General features: G+C 43.7%; 1 protein-coding gene across 5 annotated transcripts in view; it reads left to right on the plus strand.

Annotated features, from left to right (window-relative positions):
• TDRD12 (tudor domain containing 12) overlaps positions 1-22,839 on the plus strand; it is a 139,290-nt gene that overhangs the window by 103,987 nt on the left and 12,464 nt on the right. For 4 of the 5 annotated variants that reach the window (XR_012647420.1, XM_075008300.1, XM_075008302.1 and 1 more), the window contains exons 26-28: positions 5,927-6,150; positions 7,070-7,231; positions 14,961-15,015. Coding sequence is in view for 4 of the 5 variants with exons in the window: in XM_075008300.1 (XP_074864401.1) it covers positions 5,927-6,150; positions 7,070-7,231; positions 14,961-15,015 (441 nt within the window). In the remaining variant the exon portion in view is untranslated. The remainder of the gene's footprint in view (positions 1-5,926; positions 6,151-7,069; positions 7,232-14,960; positions 15,016-22,839) is intronic. The other variant, XM_075008299.1, reaches the window with a different exon arrangement.

The raw sequence follows: 22,839 nt of genomic DNA on the forward strand, positions 1-22,839 counted from the left end.
GCAAGTGGTTTGGGGGTGTCTGGTATGGCTGTGAGGATGGCAGCACCCATGGAGGTTGCTTGCGGCGTGCTGGCTCAGATTGCATGGCTTCCAGGCCCAGTCTTGCACTCCCTGCATGCATGCGCTGCACCAGATCTGTGGGGCTCCAGGGACAGCCGTAGTCAGATGAAGAGTTGTTAGCTTTGGCTGGGACCCAGGGTGCAGCTGGGCTGCAAGATCGGCGTCTTCCTGGAGGATGTGGGGCTGCAGCAGCGTGTTGCCAGGTGCGGAGAGGCCAGGGGAAGTGGGACCTGGGGGCAACGAGAACTGATAGAGGGCAGTGTGGTGCAGTTGGGAGACATGGGAGTGGATGGGGGAAAAAAGGGACAGGGAGGGAGGATCTGGGGGTGATGGTAGCTGATGAGAGGCAGAGGGGTGGGGAGGAGGGTGCTGGGGAGGCGAGGAGGTCATCGGGGGAGCTTTGGGGACATGTGGTGCCAGGGAGGTGCAAGAGGTAGTGGGACCATACCCACGTTCTCCATACCCCACTGCCTTGTGGGTTATCCTGGAAAGGAGCAAGGCTAAGGGAGTAAACCCTGACAGAAAATCCGGAGGGGAGTCCTAAGGCAGTTCTGTGTCAACTTCTGGCATTGACCTGGCAACTCCTGCAGCTGAGCTGGTACCAGACATAGAGGTTATCCTCTCCTTTGGACTATATCAGTAAAGCCGAGAGGGGAACACTGGTGTCTGGGCAGCCCAGGGTCCCAGTAATCGCCCAAGCTCGCGCCTGGAGAGGTACTCCAGCATCGCTAACAGCATTGAACCAACACGGGAGGTAACAGGCACCGGTTATAAGCTCTTGCTTGACTGACGTAGAGAACGAGCGCCAGGGGTTGCCTCTGACGGTGGGAGAGATCATCGCATCTCACTGGACAGTCACCGCCCACCTCAAGCTGGGCAGCCCCCAGCCAATAGGGTACTGTCCTGCCACAGTTTACCTGCCTCACTGGGTGTGTGAGGCTTAAGGTTCCCAAACCTGACGAGTGACCTGAAAGCTGAGCACCAGGCAAACCAATAAGAAAATCAACAAGAAAAGGAAACCATCAAAGTTTTAAGCTTGCTTGCTGGAATGTGCGGACCATGCTGACAGGTCTGACTGAAGATCTTCAGGACATCAGCGACACCCGAAAGACCGCTGTCATCAATGAGGAACTGAAGAGGCTCCAAGTTGACATTGCTGCTCTGCAAGAGACACATCTCACAGATTCGGGATGTCTAAAGAAAAAGGACTACCCCTTTTTCTGGCAGGGTAAAGCCCGAGAAGAACCCAGGGAGCATGGTGTTGGCTTCACCATCAGAAACACCCTTCTACAAATGGTAGAATTAGTCATGGGTGTATCAGAAAGATTCCTTCAGGTCATACTTCAAACTCACGCCGGTCCTGTCCACCTGATGAGCACTTACGCCACACCGGAAGTAAAAGACAAGTGTTATGACGTGCTTAGTGCTGCCATAGTGCAAATACCTGATCGTGAACAACTGTACATTCTGGGTGACTTCAGTGCGAGAGTTGGAGCCGATCGTGACTCATGGCCTTTCTGCTTAGCCACTTCAGTGTGGGGAATGAAAATAGTCAGTGTCTTCTCGAACTTTGCACGTACCACAATCTGTGCATCACAAACACATTTTTCCAAACCAAGCCACAGCACAGTGTGTCATGGAGACACCCACGCTCAAAACACTGGCATCAACTAGACGTGGTCATCGCTAGATGTGATAAGCTCAAAAACATCCTCATGACATGCAGCTATCATAGTGCTGACTGCGATACAGATCACTCGTTAGTTTGCTCCAAACTCAAGGTGATTCCCAAGAAGTTGCACCGCTCTAAACCAACTGGAAGGCCCCGCATCGATGCCAGAAAGACAGCTAGAGAGAGAGCTGAAAAGTTCAGAGTGACCCTCGAGGAGAATCTGCGCAGCAACCCTGGGGGTGCCGATGTGACATCCAGATGGCAGCATCTGAGGGATACAATGTACAACATGGCCTTGTCAGTGTTTGGAAGAAGAGCTAGAAACACAAATGACTGGTTTGAAGCTAACTCCGATGAGATGATTCCAGCCATCGAAAAAAAGCACGCTGCGCTCCTGGAGTACAAACGTTCGCCGAGCCAGAGCAAGCGCTCAGAGCAGCCAGAAAAACAGTATAGCAGACGGCCAGGTGCTGTGCCAACAACTACTGGCTCGAGCTATGCAGCAGCATCCAAACCAGTGCTGACTTTGGTAACCTCAGGGGAATGTACGAGAGCATCAAGAAGGCATTAGGACCCACCCAGAACAAGATGGCACCTCTGAAATCCAAATCTAGTGATGTCATCGCTGACAAAGCCAAACAGATGGAGCACTGGGTCGAGCACTACTCCGAGCTGTACTCACACGAGAACATTGTGGTCGACTCAGCCCTCGATGCCGTCGAACTCCTACCAGTAATGGATGAACTGGATCAGGAGCCAACTATGGATGAACTGAAGAAAGCCACTGACTACATTGCAGTAGGAAAGGCCCCGGGCCAGGATGGTATACCACCAGAGGTTATCAAGTGTGCCATGGACACTCTCCTGGAACCCCTACATGAGCTACTGTGCCTGTGCTGGAGAGAGGGAGAGGTTCCACAGGACATGCACGACGCTAACATCATAACCTTGTATAAGAACAAAGGAGACAGAAGCGACTGCAACAATTACCATGGAGTCTCCCTCCTAAGCATCACTGGTAAACTGTTCTCTCGCGTCATCCTCGGCAGACTCCAGAAGATTGCTGAGAGGGTGTATCCTGAATCACAGTGCGGATTCCGCGCAGAGAGAGCTACCGTCGACATGGTCTTCTCTCTGAGGCAGCTGCAGGAGAAATGCAGGGCGCAGAGGAAGCCACTCTATATTGCCTTCATCAACCTAACCAAGGCCTTCGACTTGGTCAGCAGGGATGGACTGTTCAAGCTGCTCCACAAGATAGGTTGTCCACCACGGCTACTCAAGATGATCCAGTCTTTCCACGAAGACATGAGAGGAACCGTCCAATACGGTGGCACATTATCGGATGCTTTCAGCATCAGGAGCGGCGTCAAACAAGGATGCATCCTTGGTCCGACATTGTTTGTGATCTTCTTCGCACTCCTCCTTAAACATGCCTTTGGATCTTCAACAGAGGGCATCTTTTTGCACACAAGATCTGATGGGAAACTGTTTAATCTTGCAAGGCTGAAGGCTAAATCTAAGGTGTGGGAAGTCCTCATCAGAGAGATACTGTTCGCAGATGACGCTGCTGTTGTGTCACACACACAAGACCAGCTTCAGAAGCTGCTGGATCGGTTCTCCAAAGCATGCAAGGACTTTGGGCTGTCCATCAGCCTGAAGAAGACAAATGTACTTGCTCAGGACGTTGCTGATTCTCCATCAATCAGCATTGACAACTGTATGTTAGAGGTAGTCCACGAGTTTACCTTGAGTCCACCATCACTGACACCCTGTCCTTGGAGACTGAGCTAAATAGGAGGATCGGAAAAGCAGCCACAACTCTGTCCAGACTCAGCGAGAGAGTGTGGAATAACAACAAGCTGTACACTCACACCAAAATGCAAGTCTACAGAGCCTGCATCCTCAGCACCCTCCTTTACAGCAGCGAGACTTGGATCCTGTACGCCCGCCAGGAACAGAGGCTGAATGTCTTCCACTTGCGCTGCCTCGGGTGCATCCTTGGAATATCGTGGAAGGACAGAGTGTCCAACACTGCTGTCCTTGAGCAAGCTGGAATCCCAACTGTGCACACCCTCCTCAGGCAGCAGCGGCTCCGCTGGCTTGCCACGTCCACAGGATGAATGATGGAAGGATCCCAAAAGACATCCTCTATGGCGAGTTAGCCTCTGGCAAAAGACCTCCCGGATGCCCCCAGCTGCGCTACAAATATGTTTGCAAGAGAGACCTCAGGGAAGTAGACATCAAGCCAGACAGCTGGGAGGAGCTGGCAGACGATCACAGCAGATGGAGGCAGGAACTATACAAGGGCCTTCAGAAGGGTGAGTTGAGGATCAGACAGCTAGCAAAGGAGAAGCGAGCCCACAGCAAGGACCTGCCAGACACCCATTACATATGCAACAGATGCAGCAAGGACTGTCACTCTCATGTGTGTCTTCACAGTCACAGCTGACGCTGCAAATGAGGATGCCAAACGGAACTATGAAGGGTGCGATCCATAGTCTACGTAGACTGAAGGATGCTACTACTATGTTTACTGCAGGACAGTCACAAACTTCTTACATATTCTGTTTCCTCACATGCGTGCGTGCGTGTGTGTGTGTGTGTGTGTGTGTGTGTGTGCACACGTGCCACTGTCTTCCAGACCTTCACTCCTAAATCTCCTCTCTCTCCTGAGGACACTAGATTCTGAATAATTTTGTTTTTGCTTTTAAAATCACTGTACAGCTGCCCTGATACTTTGATCAAACACTCGTATACATTTGCTATCTGTGAATGGCTTTCCTCATTTCACAGTCTCTTGAACTGCCACAAAACTAACCACAGTCATACTATTGATTCCACCGATGTAGTTAATGTGTTCTTAATTTGCTCTGATTTGCATAACAGCTCATTTGCAGCTTTTCTTCTGACATCTGCAGCTGGATGCTGCTTGGTGAAAGTAGTGGTTTTTTTTCGAGAAAATGCCTCTCAAGGCTGTATTTTTTGTTGTTGGTGAATTCTGATCGCAAATGAGACATAAAGGGAGCCCAGTAGAACTTGATATAAATGCAAAAGACTGGGTCCATTCAGTTTGAAATTCTCTGCTTTCATCTTCGATTTTCCTTTTCTTTGAAGCCACTTTAATCCCACTTTAATTATGCCAATTTTAGTTCACATTTAATTTCAGTTGTCTTTGTTAAAGCGTGCATTGTCTTTCACAGCAGGTATGCCACAAGCGTCCTTTTCAAAATCAAGATTTTATTAGCAACAGGATCAAAACAGAGATGCCGTGTCTTATGCTACATCAGTGTTTCCCAAGTGGTGTTCTGCAGAAATCCAGGGTTTCACAGAGTGAAAATCCCATTACAATAACATTCTGTGATTTAAAAAAAAGTTTTAAGCATTTATGAATTTTATTAAAAATATTTTCATTTGTGTTTGCCACACTTCATGTCCCTGTGTAATGCCAGCTTAGACAGACAATGGGAACAGTGATGTCACTACTCAGCACTGTGCGCGCAGTTATTCAGGGGTGTGATCGCCTGCTGTATACCACCATAAATCCCCATACTCACTCACCAAGAGCATGGATCATTTTGGAGCAGCTTATGTCAAGAATATTAAACTTCATCAAAATGTGCAATTCGTCAGTTGTTACCCTTTGCCAGCACATACTTGTGCGAAACTGGGTTCTCAAATTACACAGCAACAAAAATAAAATACACAAATGGACTGAATGCTGCTCCAGATATGTGAATCCAACTTTCCAGATTTGAACCAAATATAAACAGAATTTGCCAAGGAAAGAAAAAACATTCTTCACGTTGAAAACTGCCTATATAGTTTTTGAGCTTTATTTTTTGTATACATGGTGTAATATTTTTTTTGTTTTTAAATATGTGCGATTAAACTAAATATTGATCTCATGACCTTGTTTAGCATTTGTTTATTATTATCCTTGCTTATTTGTGGTCTACTTTTTCAGCTCCATATATGACTGTTGTGGCTTTCGCAAAATTCTTTTGAGTTTAAAAGGTTTCTGTGGCCAAATAAAATTGGGAAACACTGTGCTACATTTTAAAGGGAGAGTTATCCAATGTTTAAAGATTACATATCGTTTGCTATTTAGATATGAGTTGTTCATTATTGGGCTTTTAGATGTTGACTGTTTTTTGAAAATATTGAGGAGGCTTTTTTTTCACTTTGCAATTATAGTGTCGGGAGCCGCAAAGAAGTCCTCAGAGAGCCACATGTGGCTCCAGAGCTGCAGGTTGCAGACCCTGGGACTAGCCCACTGAATGTGCCAGAGCAGGATGCCATCAGCTTACAGTGTGGGGTGACGGAGCAGGATGCTGCCAGTCCACATTGCTCCTTTGTGGAGAAAGAATTCATAGACCTTTGCAATAGTTCTCAAGCAACTTTGGAAAATGGTAAGTGTGGTAAGTATTTCTGCCACTTTTTGATAAACTGTGAGAATTTGGAAGAACCTATTTCCATAAAAAGACAATATGTACATGAAGGCTGAATATTTAAATTATGACATTAAATTTCTCTTTACAAAATATTAGTGCCCTGATATACTCAAAAAGGAATGCAGTATGTAAAGCTCCTCATTTTCATTTTAAACTGCTTTTTACCAACAATAAATCCAATGTTTTATGAAAAGTATTATTTGCATTTTTTGATTTTCACCCTAATGTTTGTTATTGAAATGTATAAAAATAACTTGATTTATTAGGAAAATGCGACATTGCATGAGACACATGTATCACAATAATACATTAATCTGTGTGTAAATATAAAGCAGCCTGGTGAAGTAAGGCAATATATTAGTTTAGAAGAGGGGTCAGCAACCTTTCGAAGGCGGAGTGCCAAAATTTGACCTTTTGACCTCTACAGTCCAAGTGCTGGTGATACTTTTTAAAGTCACTAATACAGTAAACTCTTTCATATCTGGCATTCTATTATTGAGAATTCTCAAATAACCAGAATTTTAACTGTAAGTAAATTTTAGTTACATTTACCATAAGTACTGTATAGTGAGAGTTAATACAAATAAGTACAGTAGAAGTTTACAGTGTACAACACTATTCTTGTTGGCAAATAAAATACTCTGCATACGTTTTTGTTTGTTTCTTAATATCTAATCTTGTTTTTCTTTATTGTATGCATTGCTAGGCATACCTCTCTATTATCCAGACTATTTGCATATCCAGCAACCTCCCAGGCCCAGGGCTGCCAGATATGAAAGATTTTACTGTAGTCATACTTATTACAGTTTCATTAATAAATTAAGAAGCAGAGCTTCACATGTCAGTGGTGGTTGGTAGCATTAGCTGGTCTTTTGTTAATCCACAGGCAGCATGGCTTTGAGCAAGCTCCAGGCTGCATGGGGGAGAAGAGACGGGCTTGAGCTCCCGCCTCCTGTGCCGATGAAAATCATCTCACGTGCCACTCTTGGCATCTGTGCTGGGGGGTTGCTGACCTCTGGTTTAGAAGATACATGCAGTAAACAAACAGGTAGGCATGCAAGCTTTGGCATATATGTACATCTGAATGTCCTGATGAATCTTTCACTCACCACATACACATTTCAGGCTGCTGGCAGATAATGGGCTAAAGATCTGACACTCTGAAATTGGAAGAAAATTCAAGTCTGTATCAGAGTGTTTCGGAATGCAAGATAATATTCAAAAGTTTTAGAAAAACAAGACAAAAGGATGAAGATGAGTGTATGTATTGCAAATGGTGTGGCCCAATTATTCAATGTAAATATTTATAGTCTGATAGTTCTAATGCTATAGAAATAAACTTTTCAAATGAAAAGTTTTATTTTGAGATTAGAGGTGCATTGGATTTTTACTTTCAGAGGTGGTGGTGTATTTTGAGTTCTGGATTTGTTCGGCAGCAAACCGCATGGAATTCCATTAATCAAAGTATTAATCTGTGTAAATGCTTTCCCCCTGCCTCCCATCCTTCTGTCCACCAATATTTACCCAGAAAAATTAATAGATTTTCTACCAGTCTTCACCTGTTTCTGTTGTTGTAGTAATAAACACTGATAAATTCCTACAGGGGGAAAAAATCAATAAAATAAAACCACAAAACAGATTTTTGCCTCCAGTGGCAGAACAAGTTAATGGTTCCATGACTCCAGGTCATCTTAGTTTAAAACTTTAATTTTTATTTTATTTTTTTATGGTAGAGACTTTATTTTGAGGACTTAGCTCCTCTCTCACTCTCCTGAGGTGAGGAATTAATGGAATATTGAGGCTCTAATTCTGGCTTCGCTGATACAGCACTTCTTGGGTCTTAGCGGGGTCCTTTTTCCCCTTCCCTTGGCAGCAGTGGTGATGATTGGGGAGGGACATGAGTGGGACACTTGCTGTGTGGTCCCCCTCACATGACTCCTAACCACACCACCCCTAGCCTGGGCAAGGGCCATTCCTTGGAGGGTGTGGGATCCAGGACACCCTTTCCTCCACCCCAGCCCTCATATCATCTTGCCCCTGGCCTTCCAAGCCCTGCTGCTGCCCTTTCCTGCTCCTGCTTTTCCATGCTCCCCATTCTCTCTCTTGCCCCAAGCCACCTTCCCTGAGCAATATGGCACAGGGGCCTAGCCCTCTCTGCTTCCCTGGCTCCCAGCCATGTTGCTCCACTTTCATGGACATAGTGAGTGGTGGGGATGAGTGGGGGGCTGGGAACCACACCTTCCTGAAAGCTTCCTCCCCTGAATGATGCAGCTGGGAGCCAGCGTAGAAGAGAGGGCTGGGTCACTCCACTTTATGCCACTGCTGTTGGCATGAGCCCCTCCCCACAACTTAGTCCTTGTCTCCTGGCTTCTTGCCCCTTTTCCACCCAAGATTTCCAGGGGTGGGGGGGCAGATGACCATTTGTGGGCCCCTCACACATCTTCCCTGGACGTTGGTGAAGCCCTGCAAGCTCTGAGCCAAGTTCAAGATGTGCTCCATTCAGCTTTCTAGGTGCCTCAGGAGGTGAGGTATGCCCTGCAGCCACATGCTGTCAGTCCCTACTCTGCTAGGGTATGGGATTGAGCTGCAGGTGTTCTGCAGCTTTAAGAATGCAACCCTCGCTTTGCTATAGCATAGAGAGCTTTGAACTGGGGAGACATGTAAGTTGTCAAAATATGTGTAAAGTTTCAGCTCCACTGGGGGAGGTTAGAGCAGGACTCTTTCCACATCAGGGACAAACCCTCACTGTCTGTTTCAGGATAAGTTTTACGGACTTTACATTCTTGGTCCCAAAAAGGCAAAACCAAGCATCCTCTGAAAAAGTGTCAGGTTTGTTGATTAGCGACTGGTGTAAATGTCAATGTAAACTCTCTCTCCTTTATCTTGCCATCCTGAGGGAAACATTTGCTTGACCTGTCTGTTTTCATAGTGCTCTTTATTGGTCTTACTGCTCCCCTATTTGATAGTATTTCTGGCATGCTGAGAAGCCTGTTACTCTCGTGAAGGCCTGCTTCAGGTTTGTTGATAAATACATGCAGACTTTTTATATTTATTTGCATCTGAATCTATATCTGTTCCTATCTACTTATCATATTAATATGCATTATCTTCATCATAAATATATTTGTATGAATTAAGCACAAATATCGGGCACCGAGTCCATGGTTATTGATGATGATGATGATGATTATATATAGCTTGAATTGGCCGATGCCTTTATTATAATCTTCCCCTCTTCTGTAAGTATTCCATAACACCTGGCATTTGACAATGAAAGATTTTGCTTAAGTAGATAGGGAAACAGTCAGAATCAATACATATGATGTTCTGTGCTGGTATAAGCCATATGAGGTTGCTTCATGCTCTTGGTACCTGAAATGGCTGGTGTTCAGAAAAAAGAACACACAGTACCAGAAAAACAAGAATAGAAAGCTGATTGGTTGCAATTATTTTGAGATGGTTGACTTTTAAACAGGAAGAGTAAAAAAAAAATTGGCTTTATGAGGTATAAATTTGGGAGCATGTAAGGTGAATGTCAACACAGACAGCTTCCTGAACATTGTTGTTGTATTGAACATTCTTCCTGTGTTGCGTTATTGGGTTATACCAATAAACCTGACTGACACTTGTTATTTAGCTTCTTGAGTTTATTTCATAATGCACCAGTGTAGTCTAGCAATTAATCTACAATTTGTTAATATTTTGCAAAGTAGTCAGAATTGTGCCTGGGTTTCAGCTCAGAGACTAGTGACAGAGAGATAGCCGTGTTAGTCTATATTCTATCAAAACAAAAAAAGCAGTCCAGTAGCACTTTAAGGACTAATAAAATAATTTGTTAGGTGGTCAGCTTTTGTGGAACAGACCCACTTCTCCAGACCATAACCATACCAGAACAGACTCAATATTTGAGGCACAGAGAACCAAAAATACTTATCAAGGTTGACAAATCAGAAAAATTGTAATCAAGGTGGGCAAATCAGAAGAGAAGAGGGGCATTGGGGTGGGAAATCAAGAGTCAGATAAAACAAAGTACAGTCTTCCCCCGCCTTACAAGGGTAATTTGTTCCTGAAAAACTCTTAGGGCAAATTCTTGTAAGTCGAAAATGTAATTACCATTAATTTCAATGGGAAAAAATTTTATGCATTCCTGAGCCCTAAAATGTACACCCATTTACATTAAAACAACACCAAATCCCATTAAAATTAACACAATTACTTCAATAGTTAACATTAGTTATCATAACACAACCTAACAAGGCATTTTCCCTTCATTAATTACTCTATAATATGGCTGCTTACCTGCTCTCGTTAAGCTCTTTCTTAGCTATTATACACGGTACACTTATCACTGCTGTAAACTATCAAACCATGAATACTCTGAGAGGAGAACTCAACGCAACACACACCAACTACTGTATACAACTGCGAATAACAGAGTAACTTGTACATTTTAATTCCAAAGCAGGCCAGTCACATTGGTTTTGTCATAAGTAAGTAGCATAATTTATTGGCAGCCAATGAACACCCAAAAATGCATTTCTTTCCAATGCAATCTTTAAAATCTAACATGCCACTGTTCCAACATGCTGATAAAAGTTGCAATGGATACTTGAAAGGTCAGATTGTTACTTGTTGCCCAACAGATTCCATAACGTGAGGATCACTAGAAATTGAATTTGTCTGTAAGGACATAAAATAGCATCAGACTCAGAAGCATCAGCATAGAAGAAAGACATTTGCCACTCACAGATGTTTAATGCATTGCCAGCTTGACTTGTTACAGTTCTGTGAAATGATGGAGGACTATGAAGAAACTGAATACAAATCCCTTGAAGGATTACTGTATTGCCCAGGGAGGGGGTGGTGCCAGGGACTGGCCACACGGGGAGCTAGGCAGAAACAGGGGGCCCCCCGTTGGCGCGGGGCGATGCCTCACTCGTGTGGGGCTGCATGGTAGAGATGCGCTGCCAACGGTAGCCGAGGTGTTAAATGCAAAGGAACTCCTCAGGAGGCAAGTGGTGCCCGAGGCACAGCTGCGCAGGGCAGGTGGTGGCGGCCCCCTCGCCGCCTGGGGGGTGAGCGGCAGGGGCGGGGCCAGGATGGGCTGCGTGCCCAGCAGCCACATCTCGCGGGAGTGCCTGCGAGCCCGTGGCTGCTGGCTCTGCCAGTGCGCGCTGTGGCAGAGACCCACACCAGCCACAGGTAAAGGCTGGGCCAGGGGCTCTGGGAAACTGCTGCCAGGCACTGTGGAGAGATACGCCAAGCAGGATGGAGCTGTGGGCAGCCATTGCCTGGAGCCCCAGCCTTTCTCCCATTGCAGGGCGTCCGTGTCCCACTGAGGTGCACAACATTCAAATCGGTCCTCGTAAATTCAAGGAAATGCCTCATAAAACGAAGTAGAGGTTTTAAATCAAACTCCTCGTAAATTCGAATTCACAGAACCTGAATGGATGTATTGTGGGGTATGACTGTATGTAAAAGAGTGTTTCTAATGGGCCAGGTAATTGCCGTCCTGGTTCAAACCACAAGTTAATGTGTCGAATTTGAATATAAAAGAGAGTTCCGCACTCTCTCTCCGTAGGCGATCCTTAAAGTTCCTTTTCAGTGAAACACAGACATTCAGGTCATTAACAGAATGGCCCACTCCATTAAAGTGCTGGCTGACAGGTTTGTGAGTTAGGAGTTTTCTGGTGTCTGTTTTGTGTCCATTCATTCTTTGAAGAATGTTTACTGTGTGCCCTATAAACAAAGTATGTGGGCATTTTTGGCACGTGATGGCATACATGATGTTAGTTGAGGAACATGAGAATGTGTCTGTGATTCTGTGAATAATCTGGTTAGGTCCAGTGATAGTATCTCCAGAATAGATATGTGGACAAAGTTGGCAATGGGGCTTGTTGCAAGGAAAAGTTCCAGGATTGGTGGTATTGTGGTATAGCCTGTGGTTGCTGGTGAGAATTCTCATAAGGTTGGGAGGTTGTCTGGAGATACCATCGCTGGACCTAACCAGGTTATTCACAGACCCATGGGCACATTCTCATGTGCCAACAGGTATGCTCAGATACTTTGTATATAGGGCAAATGGTGGACATTCTTCAACAAAGAATGAATGGACACAAAACAGACATCAGAAAGCTCCTAACTCACAAACTTGTCAGCCAGCACTTTAATGGAGTGGGCCACTCTGTTAATGACCTAAAAGTCTGTGCTTTACTGAAAAGGAACTTTAAGGATCGCCTACGGAGAGAGAGTGCGGAACTTTCTTTTATATTCAAATTTGACACATTAACATGTGGTTTGAACCGGGACGGCAATTACTTGGCCCATTAGAAGGACTCTTTTACATACTTTATTTTATTTGACTCTTGACTTCCCCCTTTCCTATCACCCATCTTCTTTTCTGATTTGCCCCACCTTGATTACAATTTTTCTGATTTGTCAACCTTGATAAGTGTTTTTGGTTCTCTGTGCCTTAAATACTAAGTCTGTTCTGGTATGGCTATGGTCTGGAGAAGTGGGTCTGTCTCACAAAAGCTCACCACCTAATAAATCATTTTGTTGGTCTTTAAAGTGCTACTGGACTGCTTTTTAGCTCAGAGACTGCAAGTGAAGGGGGGCTCAGAATCTGGCAATTGAGAGAGGATTTCTCTCTTCCGTTGAGTGGCTACACATTAAAGCTGAAAGCAGTGTGAGAGTGCAGAGGGAGGTACACGTGACTCCATTCCTCACAGCTGCACAATTATTGGATTACAGGGAGGTAAAGATGAAATCTTTTCCCGTGTTCAGTTTGACTCCTGGTGTATTGCATAAAGCACATATTATACTACATCTCTCATGAAGTGCTTTCACAGATGCTAACAAGCCTGGGGAAGCAGACAGGTGTCCTTTCAGGCTCTTTGTGCCATACTCTCTCAATCCTCAGTACTTTCTTAGTTTAAGGGTCCCTAGACCAGGATGAACAGCATACTATCTTTCTTCTTGAAGTATCTTAGAGAAGTACAATACTCACTCCTCTGCCAAAAAGATTAATTAAAATGTTATGTAAAAACGTAAAGGAATGCAGGTTGAACCTCTTCAATCTGGAATGCTCTCGTCTAGCAAACCCATAATCCAGCATGACTTTAGTTAACTGGTAGATGACTACTTATCATGGGTGTGGCCAACTTGCCCATGGTCCCAAAAAGTTTGAGTGTATGTATCGCCAGTCCTGGCTCTCACTATTCTGTGCTGTTGTTTAGCTGTAATTCACCCCTAAACATCTTCTAAGATCCCATTAAACAGTGAAAGTGTTAGTAATATGCTAGAAAATATTGACCTCCCATTGTCCGGCAAAGTCTCTTGTCTGGCGCCAGTCAGGTCCTGAGGGTGCCGGATGAGAGATGTTCAGCCTGTGCCATATATTTTAGGAACCAAAGGTTGGTGCAGTAGTAACCCTACTAGCAAAAGAAGTAGCAGGATACACCACAAAAATTTCAGCTTCTCAACTGTTAACATTCAGCAAAATTGTTTTTTCTGCTTTAGTAAGGGAGACATACAATAGTCATATTGCTTGGTGACTATGGGTATGGTCTCTGCTTGGGCTGAGAAGTCTTGGGTTCTCTTCTGGTCAGATTCTTGATGAGATTTGTGACAAGAAGAATTACACCCATGGATAGCAATCAGTCATTCTAAACTGGTAACTGGAGCATCCACATTTGTAGATGAATAGCTATTTGAGGTGCACAGAAATTATATGCTGAAGATTCAGAGAGGCCTTAGCTTTCACAGTCCAAGCCAGTGTAGCAGTCCTTTGGTTGTGATCAACACCAGGGGTTTCAGGAAGGGGCTGTTCCCCTTGCAGAAGGGAAAAATCTGAAGCAGAAACTCCTTGCAAATTTTCAACCAATAAAATTGTGTCAGCATAACAAAGGCAAACTAAGCATTTGTGTATAAGAGATTTGAAATTCCTCTTTAGGACACCTCATTTTGTCTATTTTCTGTGCTGAGAAATGGCTGTTAATACAGCAAAGCTTGGAGTTCATTTTCTGTCTACACCCATCTTCAGGCATCATCTCAATTAGTATCCTTTCCAGAGAAACAGATCCATTTATAACTGGCTGGTTGCTAGAGAGACTTCATTCCCACCAGTTCAAAATCAAGTGTTTTGAACCCATTACTTAGAGTTACTCTTATAGGGGTCAGGATAGTCCTGATTCTTGCCAGAATTTTACCATTATGGTAAAGATTTGGAAAGCTCCAAAGCTTTATGTCACCAGCCATTTCCTAGCAGTGGTCATCTCTTTGTTACTAGCATTAAGAATTTGTTCTGTGCTGTTTTGCAAGCAATGTTTGACCTTCTCTGAAATTATTAAATCACATATATATATATATATATATATATATATATATATATATATATATATATATATATGAAGAGTTAAATTACTTGCAGGGCTGGTTATTGATATAGATTGTTTTTAAAACCTTGATAGGTTCATGGCTCATTCTTCTTTCATAGCCTTTTTTCCAGTAGCATATGGTCCACTTTTGGTACCATTCAATACACAATGTAATAGTTTCCTTTTAAATTAATGATTCATAATAGTTTCCATGTAAGGTGATTTAAAAACATCCCAAAGTAGTAACCAATTTAAAGGAAAAATATTTTGTCATCTTAACTTGGCAGCATTGAATTCTCTCTACTTCACCTTGGAACAGGTTTCAGAAATGAAAATGACGTGATATAGATAACTTTGAAGTAAATTAATGCTGTGTAAAATGTATTATTTTTATTTTAGATGCTGTATTTGAACTTAAAAAGGCAGAAGAACGTGCACAGACTCATCATAAATGGTACTGGAATTTAACTTTGTATAAATGTAAACTTTCCAAAGTGAGGGAAAATGTAACTTGCTTTAGCTGCTTGTATTTTTAATGTGAACTTGAATACCCCTGAAACGTGCTGTATTTGACAACCCTGATTATTGAAATTTTCAGTTTACCTGCAGAACAGGTAAAATACTGTGGTTTGTTACTCTATCCTGTCTTCACCAGCATGCCACAACACTCAAGTACTAAAAATGTAAATTTACCACATTGTCTTCGGCCATTCAGATTTTGATGTTCTGAGATTGCCAATAAGGATGCCAATTATGTGGTGGTCTTTGTCATGTAATATCTCTGCACTCGGAAAGAGATTGAAACAAACATGCATTTTACATCAGAAGACATTTCACTTCACTTCGTAACATCAGCCTTGGTCACAGCAAGTCTGGGCTGGATTTGAATTATCAACCTGGATATTAAAGATTTTCTTTGCTTGCAAATTGCCTGAACTGTCACCCCAATTCTTTCTCAGTCATTATTAGTTTCTAATGAAATTAACTGGTTCATTTTCACTAAAGAATTATTTTTCAGAAATAAGTGAATTTTTTTAGCAATATAAATGAGTATAGCATTTATAAGACCCTTCTTCCTTGAATTATGTACAGTATAATTACTGTGCAAAGTGGACTGGATGCAGCAGAAAGACTTTAAAATTCTTATGCTGTGCTTGTGAGAGGCAGAGTGAGGTCCTTTTTCTCTACCATTACTTATGCAAAACTCAGACATGGACATTTTTTTTCAGGTGGTAGATAATCTAGATAATTTGAGTTAGCTGCTTATGTGTCTTTCATTGAGATAATTGTGACACTTTGCAACGAAATTAACGTCACCAAAAGAGCCACCAAAGCGTGTTTACACAGGCTCCCTCATTCGATGGATAATGGCCGCATTTTTACTCCCTTGTCATCAGACTGACCAATGTACTGTGAGTATGTATCCCACAGTGCCTAGCAACACCTTCTTTCACTACGCACTGTGAGAATGTGGAACAGAAAGTGCTGTGTCTTGAGAATGTGAATAAGTCCTATCAGGCACTGCTTTGTGTCCCACCCTCTAGAAGCTCCCAGATCCTTTCACATTGTTTGTAAAACTACCTCTTTGTTGCACACTCCTACATCTGCTGCGAGACATGGTGCATCCAGCATGTCTCTCCTGTGCTGCATTCAGTGTTCTGAGGACATCACCCATTTCAGCAGAGTTACTGTTGAAGTTAGTGACAGAGCAAGAAGAATCTCAGGTGGATGACTCTGTGAGTGACACGTACAACACCAACCCTGACATTGCTTTTGGCTGACAGAGCACCTGTGCAGGGTAGACTGTTGCTTTTGTGCTAGGGAAACCAGCTCTGAGTGGTGGTGTTGTGTTGTCATGTAGTTGTTGGATGAAGCCCAGTGGCTTTGGAATTGTAGGATGCTCAAAGCAGCATTCCTGGAGCTGTATGCTAAGCTGGCCTCAAATTGTGGCGCAAGAACACCAAACTGAGAATTGCTTTCTCTGTAAAAATACATGTGGCAGTTGCTGTGTGGAATTTGGTCACTCACAATTGCTACCAGTCTGTTGCAAATTAGTTAGGAGCGGGGAAGTCTGCCAGTGGGGCTGCACTTCGACAAGTGTACAGAGCAATACTACGTTTTGTGGAGGACTGTGCCTCTGGGAAGTGTGGATGATGTAGTGGCTGGCTTTGCAGAGAGTCTGCGGTAGGGCCATTGATGGTGCACACATTCCAGTTGTAGCACCAGCCCACTTTTCCATAGAGTAAATCAACGGGAAGGGATGCATCTTGATGGAGGTTTAGCAGCTTGTGGATTACCATGGGTATTTCACAATTAAAGGTGTGGTGGTCTGGAAAGCGGCATGATGCACATATCTTCAAGAACACTGGCCTATAGAGAAAACTGCAGGCAGCTACTTTCTTTCTGACCACAAGATTACAATGGGGGATGTAAAACTACCCTTAGTGATGATGGGTGCCCCAGCTTACTTCTTTCAGCCCTGGCTCATGAAACCTTACATGGGGCACCTGACCAGCAGTAAGAAGCCGTTCAAAAACAGGCTGAGCTGATGCCACATGGTGGTTGAATATACCTTTGGTAGATTGAAAGGGAGATGGAGGTGTGTCTATGGCAGATGAGACCTTTTGGAGGATCATATCTCCATGGTTTTAGCCACATGCTGTTTGATTAATGTGTGTGTGAAAATAAGGGTGAAATGTTTGCTCATGTGTGGAGCAATGAGGCGGCAGAGTGCTTTGGTACACAGTTTGTGTAACCAGACACCTAGGGCTGTGAGAGGCACCCATAAGGCTGCCATTAACTTCAGGAAGACTTTTAGGAACCACTTTGGCAATGAGGGTCACTGAAATGTCTCTTATGAGGTTGCTTCCCTGCTGCATCCCATTCCTCATCCAAAGTAACACATTCCGTGAAGAAAGGGATGTAACAGCCTTCACTTGCAGATTAGTGATTGGTATGGGTTGTGGAATAGAAAATGAAGTCATTACGCCATTCAAAATATTTGCCTTTGTTCACAGTCACACACCTAAGACGAATGTTTGCTGGTAATGGAGGACTTGGGTTAGGGTAAAACCTCACAGTTGTGATAGGTTTAACTGAGTTGCCAAGATCTCCTCTGCAACATAGAATCTAACAAAAAGGGGCTTGTTAAATTCCTCCTCAAGGTTGAAACATTTCACTCATGAGCACATTTTTCAACATACGCAACCACTTTCTTCCTGGCCTTTGCAAGACACACACATCTCTATGGGAACTGTGAATGTGGTGAGTTTGAGGGAATCGGAAAGTGGGTGGGGGGCATGCATACAGTCTTGGCTTGTGCAGCAGATTTTTATGGAAGCAATTCTAATTATGCCTTGGTTGTCCACAGGCTGGCATCACTGTTGGTATCTCATTCATGAGAGTAGGCAGGGAACCTCAGGCTCTACTTCTGCATGCCAGCAGGTGTTACCCTGCTCTTTATGTGGCCCAATTATAGTTGTTTTGGTTCCTGTAGTACTGATTGGAAAATGGTATGGGAGAATATGGTACCACTTGGCAGGGAGGTGGGTGACAGACTTGCATTGCCATGGAATCTGTGAGAGAAAATCAATATGTAATTCAAGCAATGTTCCCTGAGCATCTCTCTGCAGGATTCAGTTTGCATCTCAGTGTGCATCAAAACCGTGCTTGGACACAATGTTTAAGCATGCACTCCCAGAGCCACTTACCCTGCATCTCTTTCCTTGCTTCCTGCTCTCCATCAAGCTGCTGAGGAGACTCTCCATTCATCTTGGGACATGAGAGCAGTTCCTGGCTGCTTGCCACACCAGGCCACCCCGTTGTGAGTCCCACATCCTTGTCCAACTCCTCTCCATCGTCATCTATAATTTCATCCTCCAAGTTAAGTCCTCTTACTGCTGACTCAGGGACTTCTGAAGTACTTACAGGATTCGTGGCTCTGGACATACAGTCATCTCCCAGGATTGCATCCAGCTCCTTTTAAAAATGGCGTGTCTCAGGTTCAGCACTAGAAAAATGGTTTGCCTCCCTCATCTTATGGTATGACTGCCTCAGCACCTTTATCTTCACTCTGCTCTGCAGTATGTCCCAAGCATTCCTCCTCTTACACAAGGATCAATAAACGTGGCAATATGTGTTCCAGCTCCTACAGGTCACTCACAGCTCGGTCTGCCAGTCTGCTCTCGCACACATTGGTAAGATCCAAAAACTCCCCAGTGGTCCAAGCAGGAGAATGTTTGGAGCGATAACCAGCCACTTGGGCAGATGCCCTGAGAGCACTTTACGCTAAGCCACACAGCAGGAAATGGAGTTTTAAATTTCCTGGCATTTGCAAGGGTGGGGAGGGCGGGGGGGTGGCAGATTGCTGTTTACCTGACCTCAAGGCAGCGGTGTTCAAAGTGCTTCCCAGGATAGCTACTGGGCATTGTGGGAAACATCCTGAAGTTCAATAAAGGTGCAAAAAGCCTCCTGTAGTACCCACTGTATGATAGTTGACAGGGAATAGAGGAAGAAAGAAAAAAGGTTTCTTGTGGAGGTAGAATTTTTTATTGGTGAAACTGGGTGTGTTTTTCCCAAGTTTTGTTGCATTGCAATGTGTATGGCATTGGGAGTTTTGTCGCCAAAACTTGGTGACAAAACTTGACAGTGTAGACATGTTCTCTGAAACATTTTAGTGATTAGTCGATGAAAATAGCTCCTCCCTCTGTACAAGCTCTGGAGCGTTGTATTGCAGGGTGCTGTTGTCATTCTTATTCAGTGTGTGTGTCCAGCTGTTCCTGAAAGTCAGTGACAAGAAATGGGGGGCATGTCATTTTTAGATGCAGACACCATTGAACGTTGGCTTTCCCTAAAGTATATTTGAAAAGTTTTCAAGACATATATTCTAAAGGAAAGTTTAGATTAAAGATAGTCCTAATGGAAAAATTCATGAGACCTGACTTGAACTAAGAGCATAGCATGAGAAAGGGCAGGACAAACTGATCCCTTCAGGCTTAAGGCACACCATCAGTGCTTTGGAGATGAATCACCTATGATCCAGCATGCCATAAAGACCTCAAATTGTATAAAGATTTGGATCCTCCACTTAAAATACTGTAGAGCAGTGAGACAGCCCTGTTTCTCACAGAAGAAAAGAAGGGTAAAGCACTGCTGACTGTCTCGCAACGCAGAAGCTCAGCACCATCAGCTTCATTTATATTGATACTTGCTCTGACTCAGACAGTGATGACTTTTTCATCAGTTAGTTCTACACTAAGCATACAAGCTGCTGCCACAAAATACCTTGACATCTCATGCAACACTTGGAGCACCAGGCTATTCTCAGTCTGCACCAGAGACATAGACATCCATCAGTGTTACTTCTGACAAGGAGATCACTGTAACCCAGGAGTTCTCTAACTGGCATTTGCGACCTCCAGGGGGTCACGAGGTTATTATATGAAGGATTAAGAGCTGGCAGCCTCCACTCTCAAACCCTGCTACACCTTCAGATTGATAATAGTGTTAAATATTTTAGTAAGTATTTTTAAGAGGGGTCCCACTCAGAGGGTTGATGTGTGAAAGGGATTACCAGCACAAAAGTTTGAGACCCATTGCTGTAACCCCAAAGTTGGATTTGCCCCTATTTGATTTATTTTTTTCTTCATCTTTTATGTTGGAATATGAAATCATGGTTCTCGTGGTGAAAATTCCCTTTGTCCTTCTATTAAAAGGAAAAATCTGTAATGCACAGAAAAATGATTGCTTCTTCAGGGACAGGTCCCTCCCATTGGAGGGAATTCTTTTCATCATTTTCTTCAGAGAAACATCTCCAGAACCCTCACCTATGGTGATAGTAATTTTTCATCTTGTACCACCTTTAAAGTACATCTCAAGATTCTTGATTTCATTCCTGGTTGCTACCATGCTGGTCCTCTGTGCCTCATCCTTGGCTACTAGGCCCAGCCATCAGTTTCGTCTTCTTTTGAGATCTCAAACTACGTACAGAGAAATCCTTGAGTATCTGCATATTCAGCTCTCAAAACAGACAATCTCAGGCATTAGGCACACAGTCATAGCAGAGGAAGTACACCGGGAGGAGTCTTTTCGCACAGAAATCTATTCATAGTTCTCTACGGATGAGGCCAGTGTCTGCAATTATAGGTATCTGCTCCAAAGCATTTCAAGATGTTTTAAGGATAAGAGATGCTGAAGATGACGTGGTCCATGAAAAGATCTGTAAGTTTTTTATGCAATGTAATTATTAGTCCCAGGATATTTAAAAAAAAAAAAAAGACATTTTTTATTGGATCAACTTCTCTTTGTAAGGTAGACAAGTTTTTGAGCCATACAAGGCAGCTCCTCAGGTCTGGGAAAGATACCCCCAGTATTACATCAAAATGCAGTATTTCTAATGTCCTGTGATCACAGAAAAAGGTAACTGTACCATGAAAGACTCCTAACAATATGTGCCAATTGCTTATGCTAAACAGTCTTCTCTGCTTTCAGTTTGCTGATCTCTCACTACTCTGGAATCCTTCTCCTTACTTGATACCAGGGATTCAAACTAGCCCTCACAACTCATTTAGGCTCGCTCTTTGGCTATCAGGCCACATGATATTGTTTCTGTATGTGATGCCATTTGCAAGCTCCAGGGCAAGATCTCGGTAGTCATGGATCAAATTGGTATATCACTCAAGTACTCATTGCATGGGGAGGAATCCTTTAGAAGATCACTTTGTCTCTTCATTAATGGCTAACCTGCAACAGTGTATGCCAGGGAATTCCATTTAAAATCTGATGTCCTTCAAGTTAGTGATTACTGGGTAGTTCTCATAGCTTATTTTCAGTCTGACACTATTTGAGCGGTAACAGACTTAGTGGATCACTTCAGAGCTGACAGCTGTCTGTTCAGCATAAAGATAGTCTCTCCCAGTTCTACAATGCCCATCAATATAGATGTTATTGGGCAGATCTGCAGCCATGTATCATATAAATTGACAAGGGAAACCAAATTCAGACCCCCTTTTTCAAGGACCTGTAAGGAACATGACTTTCAGCTCCAGCAGCTGCTCAGGGAGTCAGCACTTCAACCTCTGCAGCAAGGCTCTGTGCCCCATCTTCAGTGCACAGCATGCTGTCTTCAGCTCTGGGCTCAGTGCCAAAATAGGGCTCAACTCTCCCGAAACCTCTGGCATGGCAACACTCCCACTATTTGGTGTGCGCCTCCAGGATGTCCAAGTCGTCAGCACCAGCACTGTCCACGCTAAAGGCACCGGGCACTCCCAGGGCCCAAGATCCCAATGTCCCTGCATCACACACACTGATCCCTATCCTCTTGGATTTGCCCAGAGGTGATCTGGTGCCAGCTGGTTCTTCGTCAATGCCAGAGATGTACCAGGCAGCAGAGGGACTTATAGTAATGAGCTCCCTAGCATGTACTGAGGCCCCTGCCCTGCGACGAATCTGCAGGAGGTAAGCCTGATATTTTGACTCCACTTGTTTAGGTGTCATCACCTGACCACTCTGAGTCTTGGTACGGCGACCTGCAGTGGTGCCAGAATCTTGTAGTCTTCAGCAGTATGTTGCAGTAATAGAAATTTGCAAAGCAGCGATATGTTCTTCAGTCCATGTATTTACAAAATATTTTTCAGCGGTGGTAGCATCAAGAGCAGATGCCCATAATGTCAGGGTGGTTCTCAATCTTTATTCACATGATCTCCAAGCTCCCATGTCCATATAGGTAAAGCTGCTGGCTAATCGCTGTTCCTGAACCATATACCCAGAGACTTGGAAGAAAACACTTTACTTTCATTACACTAATTGTGTTTGTTCAGGATTGTGTGTGGATGTAAATAGCGCAACTGACCACGTCATCTGGGTTCTGAGTATCAAAGGGACTGGGGAAGGGTGGGGTCATTCAACCCTTTTTGTTCTTGGTAGATGGAATCTGGGGGTATGCAGGGTAGATGCATGATCCTTAATGGACACTGCTAGATAAAACTTTTTGGACCCCTCTGCAAAGTGTACATGTGTTCCCAGAGTGGGATCTACATGCAAACATCATCTTGAAAAATCAGTTTTACTATAAGTGAACATATTTTTCTAGAGGAGGCGGTTTGAAATTGGGTTTTGAGTTAAGTGACAGGCTATATTTAATTGTTATACTTGCTGGGTGGATTGTTAACTTTTTCCTATTCTTTTGTTATGCTGAGTGTTGCTCCCATTGATCATGAGTTCAGTTATTGTTAGTATGCCTAGAACTTTTGTATGTGTTCATATTTGAAATAAGTTCAAT

This window comes from Carettochelys insculpta, chromosome 14, assembly GCF_033958435.1.
Source record: "Carettochelys insculpta isolate YL-2023 chromosome 14, ASM3395843v1, whole genome shotgun sequence".
Taxonomy (NCBI): domain Eukaryota; kingdom Metazoa; phylum Chordata; order Testudines; family Carettochelyidae; genus Carettochelys; species Carettochelys insculpta.